The 26790-nt window shown below is 38.0% G+C and overlaps 1 protein-coding gene across 1 annotated transcript in view; it reads right to left on the bottom strand.

Moving 5' to 3' along the window:
• The window catches only part of Dnah8 (dynein axonemal heavy chain 8), a 295657-nt gene that overhangs the window by 99870 nt on the left and 168997 nt on the right, over positions 1-26790 (bottom strand). Inside the window, exons 60-73 of the mRNA XM_046450645.2 lie at positions 26556-26678; positions 25023-25153; positions 22441-22594; positions 20943-21107; positions 19616-19842; positions 17680-17798; positions 15205-15308; positions 13726-13902; positions 11427-11594; positions 10646-10861; positions 7493-7630; positions 4627-4754; positions 3510-3681; positions 1819-1974 (exon numbers count right to left, since the gene is read on the bottom strand). Coding sequence (XP_046306601.2) covers positions 1819-1974; positions 3510-3681; positions 4627-4754; positions 7493-7630; positions 10646-10861; positions 11427-11594; positions 13726-13902; positions 15205-15308; positions 17680-17798; positions 19616-19842; positions 20943-21107; positions 22441-22594; positions 25023-25153; positions 26556-26678 — 2178 coding nt within the window. The remainder of the gene's footprint in view (positions 1-1818; positions 1975-3509; positions 3682-4626; positions 4755-7492; positions 7631-10645; positions 10862-11426; positions 11595-13725; positions 13903-15204; positions 15309-17679; positions 17799-19615; positions 19843-20942; positions 21108-22440; positions 22595-25022; positions 25154-26555; positions 26679-26790) is intronic.

Consider the following 26790-nt stretch of genomic DNA (forward strand, 5'->3'; position numbering starts at 1 on the left):
GATGACACCACTTTGCTAAGCTTCTGCACGCACACACACACACACACACACACACACACACTGCTTCCATTTACACTCCTTCGTCCATCCTGGGATTTCTCTGGGTCCTGGTGTTCTGGAGTATTCGTGAGGCGGGGGACCTGGGGTATGCTCCTGAGCATCAGGCAGTGTCCACTTGCCTGGAAAGCCTGGATCTCAGAAGTACTCTTCCAATATTTCACTATTAAATATGATGTTTGTTATAGGCTTTTGTAGAAACTCTTTATCTGATTAGAGAAGATCCCTGCTAGTCTTAGTTTACCGACAGTTTTATCACAAATGAGTATTGAGGGTTTTTTTTTTTCCCCACATTTATCAAGACAGACACATGATTTTCCTGATGTCTACACCCCTATGATGATGACACACTTTGATTAATCCACTTAAATTCAATAAATATTGGAATTCTTACTCTGTATAAAGAGCTATGCAGAAAATGTAAAGATGGGTAAAACCATAAACCTGACTAGCAAGAAGTTTATGGTATAACAGAAATAAAAGAGGTAAAGGTGAAAAGAACAATAATTGAAGACAGACTCTAAGTCCACAGCAGAAGTACAAACAAAACGTGGTGAGGATTTGGGACAGGCTGCACCTAGCTGGAGACCCAGAAAAGTCTTCAGGAAGATGGTGTTAGGTGGAGACCTTCAGTGACATTGAAGATTTTTATTCGAGCTATCAGTTAAGTGGCCAGTGGGGTGGAGAAAGACATTCTGATGAAAAGAAACAGTGGAAGTAAAACTACATAGGTAGAAGGCTTAGAACTCTGGGGACAGTGGCTAGCAAACAAGGAATAGCCCATATCACTAGCTGAACTAAAAGACACGAGATCCCCAAGGAAGTTAGGAATGCAACCCTGTCCCCGTCAATCGTTACTTCAAATTAACCCTACATTAGACTCCAAAGCCCACGCTGGACTCAGGTATTCTATGTAGTACCAAGCACTTGAGCTAGGTTGGCAAGAATGGCCTCGTGTTGAGGAATCATTTTTCTATAAGCCCAAACCCAAGGTATGGGGGGAGGGGAAAAGCCACCATTGGCAAAAGCAATAGAGTCAGAGAAATGAATGGAGAGAGAGAGGAGATCAAGAGAGAGCACAAAAGAGAATTTAACCAGAGCTGCTGCCCCAAGTTGCTGTTAAAACTCAAGAATGTAAATTAGCAACCAATTATCAGAGATGATGCTATAGACTTTGGATCTGCTGTGGCCCCCAAAGTCCTATGTGTTAAAAGCTTGGTCCCCAGCTTGGCACAATTGGAAAATGTGGAAACTTTTTTTTTTTTTTTTTAAGTGATAGGTTCTGAGTTGTTCAGGGCTTCGCTAAGTTGCCGAGGCTGGCTTTGAACTCATGATTGTATTGATTCAGCCTCCCAAGCCACTGGGATTTTATGTGTCACCACATCCAGCTTGGTGAAAACTTTTAAGAGGTAAGGTCTACTGGGAGGTCTTCCAGCCACTGGGGGTGTGTCCTTGATAGCGATATTGGGACCCCAACCCCTTCCTCTTCCTCTCTTTTACATCTGGTCATCAGGTGACCAGCTGTGCCACTATGATGTTCCACCTCACCACAGGCTCAAAAGCAATGGTGCCAATTAATCATGAACTGAAACCCCCAAAACTGTGAGCCCAAATATTCTTGTCTTTTTATAAGATGATTATCTCAGATATTTATTATAGTAACAGAAAGCTAACTAACACAGATGGCAACTTTATGACTGGCAGAGTCTATTGAAATTTTGGGGAAACTTTATAATTTCCCATGCACCAAATGCTACATACCTGTAAATCATTTTCTTTTTCCTTTGATTTAATCCAAGTTTTGCCTTGAGTTTGTGGATCTATGAGAAGTGGATATCTGGTGGCCTTTGTCACAATAATGCCATTCTGAATTGAGAGATCATCTCCTGGTAGACCCTGAAGCCCCCACTCACCAATCTAAATAACAGGAAATGGATATGATCATTCCAAGGAGAACAAAAATGTCTTCATTAAATGAAAAGAAGGTTTTCATTTATAGTTATTAGTTCTATAATGCAAAAAAATATTTAAAGAGAGAGAGAATTTTTTAATATTTATTTTTTAGTTTTTGGTGGACACAACATCTTTATTTAATTTTATGTGGTGCTGAGGATCGAACCCAGCACCCCGCTCGTGCCAGGCGAGTATGCTACTGCTTGAGCCACATCCCCAGCCCGCAAAAAATTTTTAATTTGGACATTTGTTTTCTTTTGAGACTATGCAACTGGTAGCTAGAAAAAACAAACTTGTATGAACCCAATAATATTAACTTTAAAAAATGAATTTGTAACCTAATGAATCTTGAATGACCAAAACTAGATATATACTTTTATACTGCCTTTCCGAACTTTAGAGGAAACATTATAAACTTGAGTACCTACTATATCTGATTTGGAATTAGAGAAGATAATGAATGTAAAGAGCTGTCAGAAGATATAAGCCCTAAGGAATAAGCCCCTGATACGTCCCCTTCCTGCCCTTTGGTTCTGCTCACATGGGGTGTGGTGCTTATATAGCTGGAGGGAAATTAGATGAGATGTGTTGGTAGGAGTTTATCAATGACACTTTTGTGAATATATCCTTCTCCAAATTTAGAGGGGGTTGCCAGTCTCTCTCCATGTCATCAATGAAATCACAAGAGATCCATCGAACCAACCAGCCTCTGCCCTCATTAAATTGCCTCAGGATTTCCAGGATGCAAAGTTAATAAAGACCATCCTGGCCCACCTTGCTTCCTCAGGGCCCAGTGCTTCTCCAACACAGAATCTATTCCCTCTAAGGATGAATTCAACATTGTTTGAATTGAAGATGATTATTTTTTAACTTTTAAATACAGATAACATGAAATTAATAGCATCGCATCCTCTGGGGAAGCAGCAACTGGAGAGAATATTTGCAAATCAGAAATGCAACTCATGAATACAAATTGCCTGGAAAGCATTTATTACCACTGGAGCTCTGCAAGTTATACTGAGAATGGAATCAAAACCCTAGCCAGGAGGGTCATTGAATAGGACACACTATTACTCAGTGATCCCAGAGCACGCTATGGTGTTATGCTATCGGACACTAAAATAGATGGCGAATTGATAAAAAGGTCAATGCCTGCGCTTATGGCCCAGATAATGTCTGCATTTGCCCAACACATTTGAAAGAGAGTGTGACTTCAGCGGAGCACTATGAATGATGAGAAGAGCTCAGTCCTGGTGAGCCTGCTGCTCACACCATCTTTTGGTTTACAGAGCACTGTCGATTTTAATCGAAAAGCAAATTTCTCAAAATGCTAAAGAAATCCTGTGCCACGAGGAAAATCTTCCTTTTCACTCCTAAGCATCTTCAAAGCAATCTTTTCAATGGAACAGAGAAGGAAAAAATCAGGCAGGCCTCGATTCCTTATTAAGAAATAAAATGAGGCAGAAATTAAAACAGGGGATAAGGAAGGTACAACTTACAGTTGGAGGGTCCACCAACATTGAAATAAGATTCAGGTTTTCAGTGAAAGGAATTTTCCGTGATCTCAACTCTATCTCCCATTGTTCTTTAAGCAAATAGTTCCTAAATATCTGATTGAATGGACCAAGGTAGGACAGGAAGCCTGTGCACAGCAGAATGTCACCCACAAGTCTGTTAAGAAAAAAAACACAAAAGGTCCCTCCCCAAAGTGAGTCACCTAATACATTTAAACTTTTTTTTTCCTTTTTTAATTGTTTTAATTATAGTTGGACACAATACTTTTATTTCATTTATTTTTTTATGTGGTGCTGAGGATCGAACCCAGGGCCTTGCACATGCTAGGCAAGAGCTCTCCACTGAGCCACATCCCCAGTCCACATTTAACCTTTTCCATTAGGTGGCTGGGAAAGCCAAAGGGCAGTTTGGTTTTGTTATCAAGAGAGGGCCTTCTTTGTGCCTGCCAGGCATGGAGAGACCAGACAAAAAACAGGTGGGGGTGAGTGGGGCCACATTTTGGATGGTTCAGAAAACAAGAAAGTGGAGCCCCCCTACTGAAGCCACAGGTGCAAAGCCTCGGCTCCTGGTGGAAAGCACCTTCTTGCTATTCCGTGTCATAGTCCTGCTTATCACCACACTTAAACTATTTTTGCTGCTTCTTATTTATTTGTTTCTTTTGCCATTTCCCTCCCCCTTTTCGTTCCCTCTCTTCAAGTTTTCTGAGGACCCCAGCAGACACCAGCACAAGAAACCTTTGCATTTAGAAAGCATCAGTGAGCCACACGTTCAAAATCACCAAAGACAAGAGTAGAGAACTGGACGGAGTATCCAGATTGTTCTGGCAAATCCAAACACATCAGTTGTGCCCACATTGCCAGACCACAACTGAGATTTCCAGTGTTTCACGGGATCTTCTCCATTCTCTACTAAGCGTGTGTATGACTCCAGCTCTAAGCACTTCCTTAGATGGAGGGATTGAGAGATGGACAAGTGGACATGCAGGAGAAACTGACTTCCCCATGGAAATGGCTTTATGTTCTTTAATGTCACAAAGAGGGAGGTTTGGAGGGAAGACTGACTGAGAAGGAGGGCGATTATAACAGAAACCAAAATTCATACCTATTAATCTGAGCTTTGAACTCTCTACTTTGTTGGGTCCATCGGACTTTTTCTCCACTTAGCCCATCGATGAGAGTGGACGCTGCCTGCATCTTTTTCCGGCACATGTCCGCATCATTGAGCAGATCCTGCATCACAAGGGGAGAGCGTCTCAAAGAACTTTCTGAAGTGCTTGATCAAACAGCCACCACATTCACATAAAACTACATGGAGGAATTTCTGAATTTGCAAAATAAACTTAATCTCAAACTAACACAGTGACAGATCTTGACATACATTAAATTCTGATAATCCATTCTTGGCATGGTGATTTTAACTTTACAAAATTTCAAGAAAAGCAATTCTCTAAGAGAAAATCCAAATCATGATAATTAAAATAGTATTTCTAATAAATATGTTCAAGACAATAACATAGAAATGATAAACATTTGAAGAGGTAGATATATTTATTCACTTTTATTTAAACATGACATAATGTACACATGTATTAAAATGTCATATGGTAATCCATAAACATACAATTTCCATGTTTTTCATGTATCAGTTTTAAAATTCATTTAATCTAAGATAGAGTCAAATCAATAAAATATACCATCTTAAAGTCTTGGATTTAATAATAATCCTAAATTCTTTGCAGTTTACAAAGCATTTTCTCCCAGAAAAATCCCATGCAAGGGTCATGTGCTGTCACCAGCTTGAACCAGATTATAATAACTATAAAACTTTCAGAATATCTGTGAGCTGGTGTTAAATGTAGCCATTAGAAAAAATTGAATTATAAAAACTTATAGTGAAGCAAATTATATTAAAAGCAAAGGTAATAAATACTACAAACTCATCACTCTATTTACATTTTAATATCATCTATGCTCTTTAGGTTATTTTTTACTGTATCTACTTGGTGGACATAGTCTATAAGTGTCTGCTGTGCATTTTTTCCAAATCTCTGCCAGTGACTTCACCCTGGTAATTTTACATAGTGGCAAGAGAGATCACAGCATAGAAATCAGCAATTCAAGACCCCCACCTCCACTCCCACACTGCCAGCTCCTTACCCTAAAGGTCACATTAGGATCCCTCATTTTATAGATAAGTTAGGTTAAATGCTCCAAACTGAGCTCACAGAACACTGGTACAGAAGAGAAGACACAGAGACAAACCCGCAGAGATATACTCAAATGATCCTTTACAAAAGTTCCCAAAAAAATACATATTGGAGAAAAGACAGCCTTTTTAACAAATAGTGCTGGGAAACTGGTTATCCATATGTAGAAGAATGAGACCAGACCTTTACCTCTCACCCTGTGCAAAAGTCAACTCTAAATGGATCAAAAACCTAGTAGGAATTATCTAAAGCAAAATAAGCCAAATTCAGAAAGTCAGAAACTGTGCAACTCTTACATAGAAATGAAAGTTCAACACTTCAATATTCAGGCACAGGCAACAATTTCCTTACTAGGACCCCTAAAGTTAAGGAAATAATACCAAGACTTAATAAATGGGTTGGCATCAAATAAAAAGCTTCAACACCGCAAAGGAAACAATTAAGAATGTGAAGAGAAAACCTATAAATGGGAGAAAATCTTTGCTAGCTACTCTTTGACAAAGAAATAACATATTTCCAGAATATATAAAGAACTCAAAAAGCTTAACACTAAAAACACAAGTAATCCAGGGGCTGGGGTTGTAGCTCAGTTATAGAGCACTTTCCTAGCATATGTGAGGCACTGGGTTCAAGCCTCAGCATTACATAAAAATAAATACATAAAATAAAGATATTGTGTCCATCTACAACTGAAAAAAAATTTAAAAACCAAATAACCCAATTAATAAATGGGCAAATGAACTAAACAGACACTTCTCAAAAGAAGAGCTACAAATGGCCAACACGTATATGAAAAAATGTATCAACATCGTTAGCGATTAGAGAAATGCAAATCAAAATCTACACTGAGACTTCATCTCACACCAGTCAAAATGGCAACCATCCATACAAACAACAATAAATGCTGGAGAGGATGTGGAAAAAAAAAGAAACACTTTTATGCTGTTGGTGGGATTGTATATTAGTACAACCACTATGGAAATCAGTATGGAGGTTACTCCATACTAGGAATGGAACCACCATATAGGACCCAGCTATACCACTCCTCAGTATCTATCCTAAAGAATTCAGGTCATCTTACTACAGCGATACATGCATACCCATGTTTATAGCAGCACAATTCACAACAAACAAACAATGGAACCAGCCTAAGTATTCATAAGTCAATGAAGAAAATGTGGTACATATACACACAATGAAGTTTTATTCAGTCATAAACAATAAATTGTCATTTGCAAGAAATGGATGGAACTTGAGAACATTATGTAAAGCAAAATAAGCCAAACTCAGAAAGTCAAGGGTCATATGTGGAAGACAGAAAAAAGGGAAATAAAGGTGTAGTGGAATCTGATAAAAACTGATGGGATATAGGCAGAGAAAAGGGAGCAAGGGCAAGGGAGAAGGGAAGGGAGAGGGGAAAAATTGGAGAATATTGGCAAATGACATGGCTATACGTGTGCCCATACAAATGTGAAAAAATCAAATCCTACCATTTTATGTACAGGTATAATGAGCTGGACTTTGAACCATTTTTTTTTCCTAACTCCAAAATCAGTACTCTTTTTCTCATAGATTAATGATGATTTAAAAAAAAAAAAGAATTGTGGGTGCCAAAGATGCATACTAGGCTGAGATAGCCCCTAAATAAGGGCATTCCATGAAGAATTTTCTACATAAACATTTGCCTAGTTTCTAAATCCAGCACACACTTGGGTTAAGTTTCAGAACATCCTTTTGGTAATTTTGTTTGCTTGATCTCACCATTTTCTCATTCATGGCTGCGTCAAATTTTGCTTGCACTTTATCCAGCTCGCCTTGTTTCTCATCCAGCAGGGCCTGTGCCTTCCCTAACTCAATGTTAGCAACGGCTAAGCGGCCTTCCTGCTTGGCCAGGTTCGCCTTGAAAGGAAGAAGAGGGGGATCAGGTAGAGCTCATGATTTTGATTGGTAAAGGGTAACCTAAGTGACAGGATTTTTGTGGTAGAGAGTTCTTTGGAGGTCCTCTGCTTCAGTATTTGCAGCTGGGCAAGCAGAGCACTCTGGAGATATTTCATTAATCATTTTTCTTTCAATTATTGATGTTCAATAGAGAAATCAGGAAAAGTACAGCAACTCAGAAAAAAACACAACGTGATTTTATTCAAAGATAACCTGTGAATATTGTATGAAGAAGTTGGTCAATGAAAATGTTTTATAAAGCATGTGAAAATTTTGAAAAAAAAAGGGGAAACTAGTGTCATTTTGATAATTTCCCCATGTCCTTAAACATTTTTTTTCATGATATGGCTACAAGATAACCCACAATATGAATGTATCCTATTTACTTAACCTTTTTCCTACTTTTATGTATTTCTCCCCCACCTCCATTTTTAATTCTTATAAATAATGCTTTTATAAACATTTTTAAGATATGTCAACATTTTGAATTGTTTGGTAAATTTCTTTGAAATAAAATTACTATGACAGCAGTTTCTCATTTTTTCCTAAGTCCAGCAGAATGGTAATTATACCGGGGATTGAACCGAGGGGCACTCAACCACTGAGCCATATCCCCAGCCCTTTTTATTTTTTATTTTATTTTGAGACAGGGCCTCGCTAAATTGCTGAGGCTGGCTTTGAACTTGCCATCCTCCTGTCTCAGCCTCCTGAGCTGCTTGGATTATAGGCATGCACCTCCGCACCCGACAAATTTCTTACAAATTTAAAATAATTAATCAGTAATCTAGCCTAGAGCTTTTGGGGGGTAGATGTTCTTTGATAACTATCTCATTTTCTTTCTTGATGTTTACTTGATTTTAGCTGTTTTCCCAGACCCTTCATTTCATTTAGATTGTCTAATGTTTTCACATGTCATTATGAATAATTTGCACTTTAATTACTGAAATCTACACATCTATGATTATGTGGATTTATCTTTTGATGTTTATTTGTTCTTGTGGTTTTCATCTTGATTAAATTTTCAGGAATATATCTCTTCTTTATTTTTGCAGGGCATCAGTTCTTAGATTTGCTCGTGAATTCTGCTTTTTCTTGTTTTAAAGTTGTTTTAATTCTTTTCTGGTTTCCTTAAATTTTGTGTGTATGTATGCTGGTTAGTGAGTGTGTACTTTACCTCTTCCATGGAATGTTTAGTTTATTTGATGCATTTAAGGGCTGAGAATGCACCATTTTGGTTATATTTCAATAGCTTTGGTACTTAGCTTGTTTAAATCATTCCCTAAATAGAAATGACTGACTTTTTTAAGTGTAAATTTTCCAATTTTGATTTTTCTAATGATGATTCTAATTTTTATAGGTTTTTTGCTTATAATCAGAGAGTGAGGCCCCAGGAATTTTTGGTTTGGGGGAATTTAATAAGGCCTTCTTGAATATGATCACTTTTTATAAATGTTTCTCAGGCACTAGAAATAATTTCACATTGTTTATACTGAAGAAAGTTCAATGTAGCTATTCAACATTAAAAAATAATATTATATAAAATATCTGCATAGCTATTCATTTATGCCCACTCAGGACTGGATCCATAATTTGAAGAGCCCAGTAAAAAATTGTAATGTAGGTGTCCTTGTTAAAAATTTATCAAGAATTTCAAGAGGACAAGAGTAAAGCATTAAAATGAGTCTGGACTCTTCTAGACACAGGCCTGGTTGCAGACACACCTGTGAGACCACCCCTAAGTCTACAGATCTTCCAAAGATTGATAGTGTGGTTCTGTGACCTCAAGTTACCTTATGATTTTTTGTTCATTCCAAGTTAAGATTCTAACAAATTGCTTTAAATATTTTGATGCTATTTTCTTTCTTTCAGAAAGCTTATTAAGTCTTTGCTGTGGATCATGATTTTTATCAATGACACTCTTGTGCCTTTTTTCCCTCGAATTCTACATTTTTAATACCATGTCTCTCCCTTAGATCTTTTTGTTTGCATGAATTGATTATACTTTCCCATTATTTCCCTTTGTTACAACTTTTTCATTTTTAATTAATTTTTTTTTCTCAGCATCACCTACACAGAGTAGATACTTCTGTTAAGACTTCCTATGAATGACAGTCACCCCTGTCCACCTACCCATCCATTTTTCATTCCACAGAGCAACCACCCACAACTCTTAGCTCTATGGAGTGCAGGGGTTGAGTTCTTGCTTTGTGAGTCGTGGGTACCTGGGGGGGGGGGTATTTTATAAATCCTTACTTTCCTAAGAAAGTCTTTCTGTTCCTTCAGACATGAAGGACAGCCTGGGTGGGTGTACATGAGGTGTGCACATGTGCACACCACAGACCTCAGTTGCATCCTTAATACCTTATTGTTCCCTCATAGATCAAGCACAGCTCTGCCTGTTACTGAATTCTTGGACCACAGCAATTTCCTCCTCGAAACTCTGCTTATGTTTTTCCATTAGTCATGAGTATTTAAGGTTGCCATGCTGATTTCTCTTCTTTTGTAAGGGACCTTTTAAATTCCATTTGACTGCTTATCTCTTAGATGGCACAGAAGTTTCTCTCTCTCTCTCTCTCTCTCTCTCTCTCTCTCTCTCTCTCTCTCTCTCTCTTAAATTTTGAAACATTTCTAGATGTTGACCTAATTTTTGTAAGTTCCATTTGGAACAGAGTACTTGTCCTCAATCCCAGAACTTCATCTTCAAATTTTAAAGAAAGGGCAAGTTTTCTGTGATGCCAATTTGATTGTTAGTCCCAATAAGTCAATTTCCTGTTGAAGTTAACAAGTAGGTTTTGGTTTCTGGTCTGCATTGCCAAGAAACAAGTAACAGAAGCATAAAGAAGAGGACATAAGAGAAAAAGAAAAATTGGGTTGCAAGAACATCTATCTATATCAGCCCAACTGTGCTTGGTCTGCTAACAGCAGTGACTGATATTAATTAAATGTTGATTGGCTGGGAGAAGGAGGGAGATTTACCTTCAGAGGCAACACCTCCTTGTTGATGCCAAAGAATGTCACCATAGCAAGCGTCCAAGATAGCAGACCAGCCACATTTCCACAGACTTTTTTGGCACTTTCAAAAGAGTAATCATCCATACCAAAATATGGCAGTAGTAACTCAACAGTCTCTTCATTTATGGTGTCCTTGGGGAACTGTTGTAGGCTCCACAAGAATCCTGTAGCACTCATCAGCTGAAAAACAGATCCTCAGCCTGTAAGGTCTGGGAGAAGAGAATTCTTTCTTCCTGACTTAGTATGCACTTCTAAATGGGATTTTTTCAGTGATTCACTAAAACATACCAAATCAAGACTACTAGCAATGGTAAACCTAAATCTGCAAATTGCAAATTGTTTTTCAGCTTCCACAGTGAAAGAGTAAATAAGAAAAGTCATGTATATTTCCTGTTTGGTAAGAATGTCTGAACATTGCCAACCACACAGGACCCCTTTTAAAGATGGTTGAGTTGACACGAGGGCTGGGCCAACACTAGCCATTGGTTCTGGAACCATTTTGTAAAAAGAAGGCATTCAGCAAAATGAAACCCACTATTATGTATAATTATACTGCACCAATTAAAACATTTAAGAAAAGAATAACTTCATCTTCAAAACCTACCCCTACTTACATTTTGGGTGATGCAGTTTAAGATAAACAAGCTCTTCAACTTACAATGATCAATTGGGCCTGCTGTTTATATTGAGTGTCCTGGGCTGGGGACACCTGATGTGCCTCGCAGGATAGATAGATGTCAATTACCTTTAATGACTCTCCCCATGATGGCTTGCAGCAAGGTTTTTCTGGATCCATCGTAACAGGGTCAATTTTCTTTTGAAACAGTAACAGCACACAGTCCATAATTCTCATAATGAGATGTGGTGGTTTTGCAAGTTTCCGGACTGTGGCAATATCATTTGGTTTGATAGTCTGTATTTGGAATGAGAAATCAATATATTTTTTTGTTGAGTCATATTAATAGTCATCTAGAAATCCAATTGTTTTAAATTAGGTAGAAAACCTTTAAAAATATTTTCTTCCCCAATCCCTGACATTATCCCTTCAAGGGTTTGAATTCCAAGACTTTGTATAGTGGCTCTTTCATTGTTATTTTAGTATTTCAGTCTGTTTTTATTCCTTTCTTAACTGTTGCTCCTAAATACCGCATTTAAAATATTACTACTATTCATTGCCCACCATTCCAGACCTTTGCTAATGAGCCCCAATGATGTGTTATATTTAAACATCTTACATCTTCAAAACACAGAGATTTGATAGTATATGGATACTAAGAGAAGAGACAAAGCCCTGAATATCAGAAACCTCTTTATTTTTAAGGTTTCCCAGTATGAAAGGGGGAGTAATTATAAGGAAGACAAGAGAAATTGTTGTAGTATATGGTTAATACAAATATTTTTGAGGGCTGAGGTTATAGCTCAGGGCAGAGTACTTACTTGCCTAGCACATGTGAAATACTAGGTTTGATCCTCAGCACCACATAAAAATAAACAAATGAAATAAAGGCATGCTGTCCTTCTACAACTACAAAAAATATTTTAAAAATATTTTTGAAGGTTTCTATTAGGTTTGGAATAAGACATTGCCTGACATTTGAGGCAAGAAGGACTGAGAGACTCAAGAATCAATAAACATCCAGAGACTCATTCGGTTCAATGATCTCACTCATTTATATGTTATCCATGGGAACTACAAAAGGAGTGGGGCGGAGGATGTGTCCTGATCATTGTGAAGTTTTTACTAAATGATTATCATGGACTTATCCACTAATTTAACAGCTGCAGGAATTCTCTCCTATAAAACAAACAAACAAAAATAACCCTGGCTTTGTAATCTCCCAAGGAAGTCAGAGGAAATATAATCACTCTCATGGAAGATTTCTGCCATGATAGAAGCCTGAGGGTGATAGGAAAAGAGCCCAGAAGAAGAGCTAGAAATTTTCTGTAAGGAGTGAGGTCAGAGCCCAAATTTAAAGAATGACCCTTACTAGGCCATAAAGTTTAGGAAAAGCATTCCTGGCAGAGGAGAAGCACATTTAGCAGTAACGGATGATGATTCTTCCAGATGCCTGCAGGTATTTCTGTTCACTGGTCCATATTGTGGATGGGGACCAAATGACAAGAGATCACATTCAAGAAGGAGAAGGCACCATGTTGTCACAGCAGCAGAAGCACTAATATTTATTGAGCACTTTCTATGGGCCCCACAAATAATATTAATTACCTACAATGCTTACCTGAATCTTTCAAGGACCAACTGGGATTTACCATCCCCAGGGAAACCCAAGAAAAGTAAGCTTGCTCCAGACCATTTATCTAAGATGAGGCCGAAATAAGCAGCAAATACACATTAGCCTTTCCCCAAAGCAGAGTCCTCGTGGCTGCACGTGGCTGGCTCGGGAATTCATTCTAAGAGTCAGGGGGGACCCCAAGAAGGGCTCAAAAAGGGGAATGACACAATCTGGAGGGGATCCTGGAGGAACTAAGAAGGCTCTCTGTGTAACCTGACTCCTCCTGCTATGGGTTAGGATACTGGTCTCCAGCTTTATTTCTCAATTCTCAGGGAAAGTTGTTATAGGATGGGAGTAATAGGTTGTAAGAAAGGAGGACTCAAAAAAGTTTGAACTTAGAAAACTGAGACAATGGGAACATTTGCTTCCAGACTGAGAGATTACAAATCACATTAAGAATTCAGTTCATAGTGGGAAAGGGAGCGGAACATGGGAGGAATAGACGAACTGTAGATAGGGCCAAGGGGTTGGAGGGGAAAGGAAGGGGCATGGGGTTATAAATGATGGTGGAATGTGATGGACATTGTTATCCAAAATACAGGTATAAAGACACGAATTGTTGTGAATATACTTTGTATACAAACAGAGATATGAAAAATTGTGCTCTATATGTGTAATAAGAATTGTAATGCATTCTGCTGTCATATATTAAAAAAACAGAATTCAGTACGTTCAGTATTTGACTACAGAATCTCAGATGGCAAGGCAGCACCTGCTAGGACTCATTTGGGAGGGTGACAATGTGCTACTCACGTTTAGGGCAGCTTCAGCTTCTTCCAGCGCAGGTTTGGCGGCCTCAAGTTTGGACTCAGCGATTACTTTTTCACTATCAATTTCATCCACAATTTTCTGGGCTTTGTCTTTTACCTCTTGCACTTCATTTTTAACTTTGGCTGAAGCCTGAGCACTTATTGTGACTTCAGCTAACACCTGTTAAATTAAGGAAACATGAAGGTAAATAGAAACCTTTCAAGCCAAATTTAGAGATTGCAAAGTGAGAGAATATTCAGTCAATGTAGCATAAAACATGAATAAGAATGAATTTATTCCTCATCTAAGTCATCTATATTTTAAGGTTTGTTAAAGTAATTCCTTTGAACAGTTTTGTGTATTCTTCCACTTCTAAGTTTCCTTCAACTTAAAATTAAATATATGTATACATGTGTATTACATATAATATAATCACATACATGTAATAAATGCACATATATTCAATTTTAATTATATATGTTACTACATATAGGTAACATATACATGCATACATGTGTTTACATGTGTATATATTACATGTGTGTGATTGTATTATATGTAATGTATATATATTTAATTTTATATTGCATAGGTATATGTACTTAATTTTTAATATTTTACATGTGTGTATATATTTAATTTTATATGTACAGATATACATATATACATAAATGTATAAATAGATGTACACATGTATCTGTATATATGTATACAGATATATGTATATATACATTTTTAATTTTTTATTTTTAAATTATAAATTATTCTTAAATTTATACATAGAATATGTCAATATACATTTTAAGTTACATTCACAAATAAAGAGAAAACAGTATTTTCACTCTAAATTTCTAGATAATTAAAATAATTCAAGTAAGTATAATGGAACAAGGTCAGAAACCATATTAAGTCTCACGCAATAATGACAAAAACAGTTAATGTTCATTGAGTGCTTATCATATACCAGGGCTATGCAAGTCCCTCCCCTATGGTATGTCACTCATTTCAGTAACTGCTTAGGGTCAGGGCTTAGGTTTCTATACTGACTCTCAGTGGATGCTGAAAGCAGTTTGAGAGGTAGCTGTAGACAAGAGGAGCAGCCATATATATCACTGACACCCAGGAGGAGTTAACAACACTAACTCTTTCTCTTTGACACAAACTTTATATGAGACCTGGGCCATCTTAAAGCATGTAGGCATCTTGAAAGGAAGTCCAAATATAACCCATGGTCAATCAGAAATTCCCACAAGGAGATGGGAGGGAAAGAGAGAGAGAAGAAAGAATCATCTTAGACAAGGTTAAGGATATGACAGTTTAGATATGCTTGGGGACAAGTTAAACAAAAATACCTCTGCAAACACTATCTTATCAGAATTAATCTGTAAGTTTATACTTTAATTTTAATAACGTTTTAAAATAATGCGTTTTAACACTGGAAAATATTTCTCATTGGTAGTGACAGGATAAATGCAAACTTACTTCATCTGCTTTTATGGAAGCCACAGCCAATTCCTTCTCCTTTACTGCAAGATCCTGAGAGAGTTTAGCAACGGATTCACTTGCCTCCATAAGTTTATCAAGACCTTTACAGACACAGACATATGTGCTCTGGCTGAGTATATGTACATCCCTTTATCAAATATTTATTCAGTATTTACTATTTATAAGGCACTGTATATGTAATATCACAAACACAAGATAGTTAATTATGGACAAAAGCTATAAAATATACATATCTTAGGAACAACAATACTTCTGAGAGTTTCAACAGGGGGAAAATAGCTGTGATTGAAGAATATCATCTATTTAATCCCTAGCACCACAAAAAAATGAAAGAAAAAAAACTTAAAAATGGATTTAAAAAGAGAAGAATATCATTTAGTTACAGTAGTGAGAAAATCACCATGTCATACTGAATAGGAGCAATATAGCCACCAAACTTATTTGACAAACTTAGATGATCCCTGGTTTTGTAATCTTCTGTAGCAATCATTTTTCCCTTTGTATCATGCAGCAGCTAAAGTGGCAAATGAGATAGAAAATACATTTTCTTTGCCATAAAAATGAAAATCATTGTAAAGCTTATATAACTGACCAGTTTTCAGTCCCCTGGAGCAAAGTAACTGGTTAACTGGATTTCTCTCATTGCAGTTGGGTTCTAGATAGTGCTGTGTGGGTAAAGGTCTAATATTCTGGTGTCTTGAGAGAGAACAAGCAGTCATTTGTATATTTTTTTCCAATTTGGAGGTGTAAATTCTTTCACTGTGGCTAATTTCAAGCTACCAAAAGTTTCTCAGTAGCTCATCATTACATAATTTTCAGACAGAATAGAAATAAATTTCCTGAAGAACATTAATTATAGTAAAATAGAGTAAAAATAAGAAGGAAGTAGGAAGTTTGGGGTATTTATTGTCTGCATTTTTTTGTTTCTTTAGTACCAGGGATTGAACCCAGGGGCTCTTAAACACTGAGCCACATCATTGGCCCTTTTTTATATTTTATTTAGAGACAGGGTCTGGTTGAGTTACTTAGTGCCTTACTAAGTTGCTGAGGCTAGCTGTGAACTTGCGATCCTGCCTCCACCCCCCAAGCTGCTGGGATTACGGGGTGCACCACCGGACCCAGCTTCCCTGTGTTTTTAATGTAATTCATTTGATTTTAAGTATGTATGACTTAAATTTTAATAAAGGCTATGTTTAACAAACCGAAATTCCTAAAATCTTACCAACTGGCCTTCAGGAGCAAGCTTCAGCACAGCACAGACTTTGAAGCTTCATCAGAAAAGCTGCGAGAAGCTGAGTCATGAGAAAACCCACAGGAAAGAATCTCTTTCCCAGTGTTTCTGTCATCACCATAAGATCACAGATATTGGAGCTCAGACTGCGTGACCAAGTTTTAGAGGTGCTTCCAATGGTGTGGGCCACATGCTTTCTAAACACACAATTGGACGCGCAGAAAACCATTGCTCAGGTAAATTGCCTCTCTTTGGATTTCTGTTTCTGCTTCACCTTTTTCTTTGTTAGAAATTTAGGAGACAAATTTTATGCAAATCAGATTGAAACCAAAGACTGAAATTGCAGTCAGGTCCCAAGAGCTGCCTACCCGGTGTCAGCTGCAGGCAATGGCTCAGGGATTATACGGACTTGTGTCCAACACGGTGAACCCAAAATTGAAACGCTAAGAGTAATGATTCCAGAGGGAAAAAAATAGACCATCTCCATTTACATTTTCTTCTGCCTAGAATTTCTTGACAGGTCAAAAGACCCCCAAGGGCAGCCCTTAAAATTAGATATGATTAACAGTCAAGTTAGCATTTTGTTTTCAAACACAACAATATCCAAACAACAAACTGTTGGCATCACTATCAAACCAACCGAGGAAAAGACCGAGATTCTATTCCTCTTACTATGAGATTTGGAAAGTGACAAAACCCAAAATAATACGGCCTGAGAAAAGGGGAGTGAGAAAGAAAGGTGTAAATTGAGAGCACTGGTCCTTTCCCAGTGCACTTTTTCCCGGTGAGAAAACAAACCCTGGGGAGGAGGTGTCCATCCAACCTAGAAAGGCAGTCTCTGGGAAGAGGCCAAAGCATTGATCCTTTCCTAAACAAATCCTTTCCAGATACCAACCACTGACCCCAAGGCTGTCATCCGGTCCAGTAAGATAAATCTCAGAAACTGAGCATGGACCCTAGTCTCCCTTTCATTTCGCCCAGTAAAACAGACCCTGAATTCCTGAGTGCCCAAGCTGACATGCTCATTAATGAAGTCACCTCTCAGGATAACTGCATAAGCCCAGTCCCTTTCTTTGTTCAGTGGCTCATTTTCCACAAGGAAAGTGGGTCCCTCAGAACCATGCTACCAACATCAGAACCATGATTCCATTTGTGACTCAAAGAACGGAGCTGATTTGTGAAGTTTGTGTTCGTCCCCGTCTTTCTGCGCTAACACTTACCAATATTCATACGTTCTGCTTGGTCATTGATAAATTTCACTTTGTCAGTGTAAATGTTTTTGTAGCCATTTATGAATGAGAGATACGACTTGGGAGTCACATGAGCTCTTCGGCGGTATCTGAAAGTAGAATGTAAAGACGGACACCTCTGTCATTCTGCTGTACTCCCATAAAATGTCCACGCGACACTCGACCCTCTGTGAAATCTGTGATTGAGCAGAGTGGTTCCTTAGCAGGGAGGGCAGCAGCTGTGCAGGATGGAGGAGAGGTAGAAAGAGCTTTGCCGCTCTGATGTTTTGTCCCTGAGAGTCTCTGACTTGACCCTCACTTCCACTCTAGACTTCAGCTTCTACAGATGGAAACCCCAGAGAAGAATGTCTGCTGCACCCTTCCCTGAACTTTGGGAAGATCAAATCAAATAGCATATGTGAACATACTTTGGCAACTTTAAGGTTCTGGACAAATATTACCCAGTGGTTGAAATGAATTTCTGTGATTATTTTCATTCAACTGTTATTTGCTGCACACCTCTTGGCTACGAGATCTCAGCTGGGTGGATTTGCAAAAGCAAAACTGATCTCTCCCCTGATTCATTGAACTGGCCTTGAAATCAAGACAGCCATGCTGGATTCAAATGTTCAACTCAGTGTGGGCTTTACTACAGGAATTATATTTAACAGCAATAAACAAAAGAAATAGTTTTATGTAGAAGAAACTCAAGAACAGCTCCTCACATATAAAATTATTTTACTTTTTATATGAATTGTTGACCTTTGGAGATTTTGAATATTTTTAAAGTATTGTGGATTTGTTTGTTTGTTTAGGAACTATGGGCATATATATGACTATCATTAAAATATTTTATAAAACAGTCAAGATAAACTTCTATAATTTCAGAGAATGTAAGAAATTGAAACATATGCCAAAAAAAATCCCAAAACAAAGAAACAGATCTTTAGAGCTACATGAAAGTGAAAAGTTATCATCACAGATGATAGAGGCAGAAGGAGTTCAAGTTAAGCAGCAAGAAAATTTTCCCAGTGGTAAGAATTAATGCACATGCACTCACTAGGAGAATCTGGAATTATTTAAGAGGGGTAGTGTGGGTATGTTTTAAGTAAATGAAAGGGTCCTGGATAAACAAACTTTTTGAAGCAGGGACTTCCTTTAAAAACCAATAAAAGTATTACCCAAACTCTATGCAGAAAGGTAGGCATAGCTTTTCTGGAAGGTTCTGTACCCCTCTCCCCCAACCATCCATTAACTCCAAGGGAGGAGCTCGCTGTTCTGGAATCTGTGTGGGTCCACCTTTGTTCACATCTGTTAATCTGACACAGCAACTATGATGCTTTGGGAGGAAAGCTATGTATTTTGAAAGGTTGACACCAACTTTCACACAACGAACACACCATCTCTACTCTTTAGTGAGTGGTTTTCCTATAGTCGATTAAAATTCTTTTTCATAATTATTTGACATAAGAGTATCAGTAAGACTAAGTCATGCAAATACAAAAATCTAAATGTTCCCTTAACACAAGGCAATAAAGAAACTTAAAAACAATGTACTTCTTTAATCAAAATAAATAATTCGTTGGAATAAGAAACTAATTTTAAACAGTTCATAATGAATTAGTTAAGCCATTTTCAAAACAAAATTAAGCAAATGAAACAGAGAGATTCATTAAGCATCTGTTACTTGGAAGTCTGGAGGGCAAAGAGGTATTTATATGTGGGCACTGGTTAATTTTTAAATATCATTTATTTGCCATCTTTCAATACATAATCACTAGAAAATCAATGCAAGAAAACTCTAAATGCAGCTGGGACTTCATGCTCAATCAATAAGAAGAGCCTTTTACTGAGTGTGATGTTTAATTCCTCTTTGGGGGAAATTCTGTGGTTCCAACAGCTCCCACGCTTATGTAATATCACTTACCTTTGGAAATAACTTTCACAGCTCTCTGAAACCATGTCATGAAAGAGGCCCATTGTTTCTACAACTTGTTTTTTAATTTCACCAGAGCAGACGATATTATAGTCCAAAAGGAAGTAGGAGGCCACAGCAATCAGGGCCTCCTTGGGCCAGCGACTGAACCAGTCCATGGTGCAACCCGATATCAAGCCGGGGAATTTCAAGGAACGGGCGCGGAACTTCTCACCCACCTGAAGAGGGCAAAGTCAAAAAGCATGAGAAACGCAGAGAGATTCTCGGTCAGCCAGAGAGAGTTGGAAACATGCTGAGCCCAAGCATGACATCGAAAACTACAAAAACAAACCCTTCCCGGGCTGCAAGGGCAGATGAATTTAGCATTCAGATGAAGGGAGGTGGTGCGCTCCACTCTCCCTGCTCTGGGACTATATTTGCACTTTAGGATTCCATTCCAGGAACAGCCTTCTAAGAGAAAACTGGGAGAGAGAGGACAAGGACAGCGAAGGGCCTGGACCCTGGGATGAGTGCAAAAGGCTATTGGATCAGATGCTTGCTCTAAGAAGGAAACTACTTAGGGATCCTGCAAAAACTTCCTCCAAATATCTGAAAAACTTTATGGGAGAGAGGGACTGGGTTCATTTTGCAGGGTAAAATCAGAAGCAGAGGAGAAACGTATAGAGAGACTAAATTCAATTGATTGTAGAGAAGAGCTCCGGCAATCAGACTATCTAAAAATGAAGCAGGCAACCCTGTAGATTAGTGAGACCTCACAGAGCTGTCCAGTAGAACTTGGTGTGACAATGGAAATGTCCTATGTATGTCATTTCCAGTTTGGTAGCCACTAGTCACATGTGGTCATTGTGTACTAGAAATGGGGCTAGTGGGACTGAGAACATGAAGTTTTATTTTTTTACACAATTTTAATGAATAAAAACTTAAATAGACAAAATGATTGATGGCTACTGTACTGGGCAGCACAGTGAAGTAGAGATATTCAAACCTACGTCAGTGCTTCCTAGACAGTATGTCTATTATGGAGGGATAGCTGGAGATTTGGAGATTGTGTCATCAAATTCCTTACAATTAAAATAATGTCTCTTGGTAATTAATGAAAATTGGAAGCTATGCAATAATTTCTAATAATGTGACTATTTTAAACAATCACGCTGGTAATGAGATGTTGATCAATGGAGATTGGTGGCAAAAGTATTCATTTTTAATTCAGTGAAACAAATGTTAATTTCTGAGCAAATATCTCATCAGAGAAGATAGACGGTATAGGCACACTTAAATAAGTAACTCATACAGAGAAGAAAAATAGGCGAAAACTCACTGGAGAGAAGCAGAGAACAACATGCAAGTTCTTCCTGGATCTGGAAATGAAGTACTCATACAGATTATCAAAGGTAGGAGGGTGGCGGGGCAGCTCCCGTTTCATCACAGATATTAGTCCTTGGGTGATTTCATCCATCTCATCCCGTGCAAACAAATTGGAGATCTTTGTGGAGCAGATAAGAAAACATTCCATATTTTTAATTTTTTTTTTTTTTTTGCATTCCGTATTTTAAGAGTTCCCCACACTGCCAAAGTTTGGTCCTTCCCCACCCCCACATCATCGTTTTTCATATTTTCTTTCTGCATCTCCACAGCCAAATACCTGTTTGGCCAGATATTACCAAGGCATCTTTGTATTAATAAGAGCAAATTGTTTCCCTGTGTGTAAATGGATGTCATCAAAAAACCATGATGTGGTTCAGTGGTAAAGCACCCTGGTACCAAAACCAAAACCAACCAAACAAACAAATAAAAAACCATGTCCTCCAACAAGCTGATCAACTCCTTAAAATGTTCAGTGGTCCAGTGACCACTGACCATTTCAGTCTTCTGAAATCTGGCTCCAAGATATTTAACCAGCTCTTGCACCATTAAGCACGAGTATCATCACCACTGTGCAGGGCAGAGTTAAAGGTGGTGTGCTTGCGGGGCTGGCCCTTGGCTGGCCTCTCAGAACTTGACTTTGGGAATGCCTCCTCCATTACTAATTGGCAAGACTGTTCCACTGTGCCTGGACTGTGAATGCAAACACTGGGATGTAAACTCCTGCTTTCCTTCTGGGAGTCTGGAACTTTGGCATGCACGGTTAGCCAGGAAGTGACTACATGACCAGCTCTTAGTGAAGCCATTGGACCCTGGGTCTCTCACAGGCTCCCCCGAGCAGAAACACAGTAAATGTGTTCCTTAACTTCATCCTGGGGACAGCACATCCCGTATGGCCCTCCTGGAGGCAGCACAGGATGCCTGCCCATAGATTCCTCCTGACCCCACATGATGTCTTTTTCCTTACTGGTCAAGCTCTGCATTCTTGCTGTGCTGCTGTGACAAATCTCAGCCATGAGTGGAACTACATGCCGAGTGCCGTGAGTCCTTCTAATGAAGTTTCAAGCCCACGAGTGGTCACAGAAATGCTGACACAAGTGGTATCAGAAGCAAACACCCCCCTCCAGATAACAGAACTCTTTGAACCGTTCAGTACTAGTAAATAGATGGATAGCTACATCTCCTAAAATAAATGAGAGGATCAAACTGAAGATTAAAGAGACAAGTGAAGAACCATACTTAAAATAGAACAAATTCTACAAAAAAAAAAAAAAAAAAATCTTGTGGTAGGCAGAGTTCATTTTGCACAAACTACAGCAAATTGACTAAATCTCATTTCTCAAGAATGTGTGATAAATGGCCCCACTTCTTTATGAAGGGTTGCTGCTTTTCCTACATAAATATAATTCACATTTTTTAACAATAGGAGCTTTTTCTCTACACCTGAGACCTACCTCCCCTGAAGATAGCAAGTTGTTAAGGTATTCTAGAAATGCCTCATCTTTTATATCATTGTCAGTAAAGATGAAGGTAATTCCTTTTCCATCAGCACCAGCAACTTTGTACAAAGCTTTTAAGTCATCTGTTAGATTATTGACATTGTAAGACCTAAAAATAGAAGTGGTAGGAAATTAAAATTAAATATATTGTGTATGTGTGTATGTATGTATGTGAGTGTAGCCATAATTTATCTCAAAACCAAAATCCTAAGTGGGTTGTAGTTCTAAATGTGAAAGTGGTAAGTTTTATTTGTAAATGTGAAGGAAATCATAGGAGAATCTCTTTGTGACCTTGGGGTAAACAATGGTTCTTCAACAACACAAAGAACATGAAACATGAAGGCAAAAATTTTGATAAATTTTCATTGAAAGTGAGATCCACTAAGGGAGTAAAAAAGCAAGTCAATAATTTGGAGAAGATATTTGCAATATGCACTCTTACAAAGGAATTATACCCAAAATACATAAAGCATGTCTAACAACCAATAAGAGAAAAAAAATCACTGACCATTTTTTTATGTTTTCTCTGATATGCAGATACTATTTCACAATAAAGTGGAGCTAGAGGCTAGGGATGAATAGAGGTACTTTGGATTAGACAGAGTGGAGTGAAGGGAGGGTAGTGGACAGCAGGTAGGAAGGAGAGTAGAATGAATAGGACATTATTACCCTACGTGCACATATGATTACATGACCAGAGACTCTACACCATATACAACCAGAAGAATGAGAAGTTACACTCCATTTATATATGAAGTATCAACATGCATTCTACTGCCATGTATAACTAATTAGAACAAATAAAAAAGAAAAAGAAAAAAACCAATTTTTAAAAATGAGCAAATGGCTTAAACAGGCATTTCATAAAAAAGGTTATCCAAATGGCCAACAAGAGATGAAAAAGTGATACACACTAGTAATCATTTGGGAAATGCCAAACTGAAACCACACACCAGAATTTCTAATATGAAAAAGATACACAATGCCAAGGGTGAGTAAGGATGTGGAGCAATGGAAACCTATGCAAACTGTTGATGGAAATGTAAACTGGTACAACCACTTTGGAAAACTCCTTTGCAGATTTTTATGGTTTGGATATAAGATGTTCCCCCAAAGCTCTTATATCAATGCAGGAATATTCAGAGGTGAAATGATTAGATTGTGAGAGAGGTCATCTATCAACTTATCTTAGTCTGAATGGATGCACTGGGTGATACCTGGAGGCACGTGGGGCATAGCTGGAGGAGGTATGTCACTGGGGGTGGGCCCTGGAAAGATACATCTTCCCTGTGGTTCCCTTCCCCTGTTTCCTGGCTGCCATGCATGGAGCAGGGATCCTCCACTGTACCCTTCCACCATGATGGCTGCCTCACTGTGGACCCAGAGCAATGGAGTTGGCCCACCATGGACTAAAGCTCTGAAATCATGAGCCAAATAAACTTTTCCTCCTTTGTCCTTGTCAGGCATTTTGGTCACAGCAATGAAAAGCTGACTAACACAGAGATCCTAAAGCTGAATATATGCATAATCTAGATCCAGCTACATTACCCGTAGGTGTATGCTTACACGTGTATAAGAACACTCATAGCAGCTCCATCTGTCAAAAACCAAATATTATAAACTGTGTAATGGATAAAAGGAAAGTGGTGATTCGGGATAAAGTAGAAGATTACATATATTAACAAGAATGAACAAACCATGGCTACATACAGCATCATGGATAAATCTCACATAGTATAAGAATAGCAATGGGTAGTAAAGGAGCAAATCCTGTATGACCCAAAAGTTCAAAATCAGGCAAAACTAACCATCGAGATCATCCTTGGGGTGGTAATCACTGAAAGACAAAGGAATGTTTCCGGGTACAAGGATTATTATATTTCTTTGTCTGTAGGCTGGCTAGGTGTACTTTGTGACACCCATGATTTGTATATGTTCCCTTGTATAGATAATACTTAACTAAAAGCTTAATTTAAAAATAACTTCTGTGGGCTGGGTGAGGCTCAGTGGTAGAGCGCTCGCCTAGCACATGCAAGGCCCTGGGTTCGATCCTCAGCACCACATAAAAATAAATAAATAAATAAAGGTATTATGTCCATCTATAACTAAAAAATAAATATATAAAAATGACTTCTGCATTTTTTAAAAATATTAGACATTTAACTCCATAGAAGTTAACCAGTGAGGGCTGGAGCTGTGGCTCAGTGGTAGCACACTTGCCTGGCATGTGTGAAGCACTAAGTTGGATTCTCAGCATCATGTATAAATAAATAAAATAAAGGTCTATCAACAACTTTAAAAAATTAAGAAAAAGAATATTTTTTTAAAAAAGGAAAGAAATTAACTAGTGAGGGCTGGGGCTGTAGCTCAGTGGCAGAGCACTTGCCTAGCGTGTGTGAGGCACTGGGTTCCATCCTTTGCACCACACAAAAATAAACAAATAAAATAAAGGTATGCTGTCCTTACACAACTACAAATTTTTTTTTAAAAGAAATTAACTACTGAAAACCACAGTCAATTTTTTTGCTTTACCCTACCTGGTTAATGTTATCTGGAATATTTGATATCCAGCTATAAAAGAGGCCAATCTTGAAAGACTTTGTTTTCCTGAACCACCAACACCTACCAACAATGCATTTCCACATGAAGTTCGAATTACACGTGAAATCTGTTTTGAAATTTTAAAATATATATATTAGAAACAAAGGATGCAAATATTTACATTCTCTTGCACTGTAGGGCTCCAACATTTGATTTGTTTCTAGACTACATTAGATTTTTTTTCCTTATAACAGAAAAAAATTATTAAAAAATCCCTTTGGAATCTTGTTTTGAATTTCATTTTAAAACAATCTTACCATCTTGGAATTGTAAAAATTAAAGTTTCATGTTTATTTATCCAACTCAAATTCTTTCTTTGCCCATCTATTTGCATCATGAAAAAACAGGACAAATGGTTTTACTCTCTTCTATTTGCCAACTCTTCTGGGTGTGTGTTTGTAATTTTATTATTTTTAGACTCCATGGATGATGAAGTTGCTCTTCCCAATCTTTAGAAGATGTGAAAAGTCTGATGTACTGAATCTTGTGGACACCTGTGTCTACAACCAATACTGCCTCTATCAGATCTCTGCCAACTATACATTTAAAAAAGCACCAACTTCTACCTACAGTGGAGGTAGAGTCATGTTTGTAGAAAAAGATTTAGAGAGGCAGTCTTCAGTCTTGTGTTGCTTTCTATAATTGACTCCCTTAATGAGGATTAGAATCAAATGGTGGTTCAAATCTCACATGGGCCATTGGAAGACATTGCTAAAAGGCTGTCATTTATGTTAATATCACTTTTTAAGAGTCTAGGTTGGATCACTAAATCCATTAGTGTCATTAAAATCATGTTTTTTTCAATGCACATTTTTCAGGTGGCAGATCACTAATGGCCCATTGGTATCTATTCCTATAATAGATCTGGAAACATGCTAATCCCTTCTGTGATGCTGCTCTAGAACAGGCTCTCAGGCCTCCAAGGGGGTGGATGCATGAATGTGGAAGCAACCTTAGCACACATGGGATTTCACTAGCTCTGACTCCTCTTGATCAACTTTCCCCGCTCCATGACATCGCTTCTTGGAAGAACTCCTTTTCCATTAACCAATTCCCTCATGGGTCCTGCACACCTGCCTCACTCCTTCCCAATCCGTCTATTCATAATCCATAGGCACTTCGTCGCACCTCCTCTTTTCCTCCATGGTGAACAAGATTCCCCTGGTATCACCAAAGAATTCAAGGAGGGACTATTTCTTCCCAGGTTCTCCGGCTTCCTCTTTTGGAAGGTAAAGCTCTTTGACTTGGGCTGCCCAAAGCTCCAAACACAAAAACCATGAATCTGCCCTTAAAAACAGCTGCTGATTCAAACACGGAGTTTCTTATTCAGACTCAGTTTCACTGACCCAACCTTTGTATACCCGTCCATATCCTACCTTATAAATTTATCCTCCTAATAAGTTTACCTATGAAATGTGCTAAGCTTTGACACCACCTAATCATATCAGGAAATAATCCACAGCTAGAACCTTAATTAGATGAGTCATTGCATCTTTAAAAAACACCAGGTCAAGAGAAGTTCCTCTAATGATTTCGTTGAACTGCCTCTGGTAAAACTGCAGCTTCTCAGCCAGAAATTCATATGATGGTATCTATAGGTGGGGAGAGAGAGAAAATCGTAATTAAGATACACATATTTTTAAAGTCATAATTATAAAGACACTCAAAAGTAGTTATTTATTTTTTATATTTAAACTTATTTTT

The sequence above is a fragment of the Marmota monax genome, unplaced genomic scaffold (assembly GCF_021218885.2).
Source record: "Marmota monax isolate L192 unplaced genomic scaffold, Marmota_monax_Labrador192_F-V1.1 WCK01_AAM20220418_F8-fsc00127, whole genome shotgun sequence".
In the NCBI taxonomy this organism is placed as follows: Eukaryota; Metazoa; Chordata; class Mammalia; order Rodentia; family Sciuridae; genus Marmota; species Marmota monax.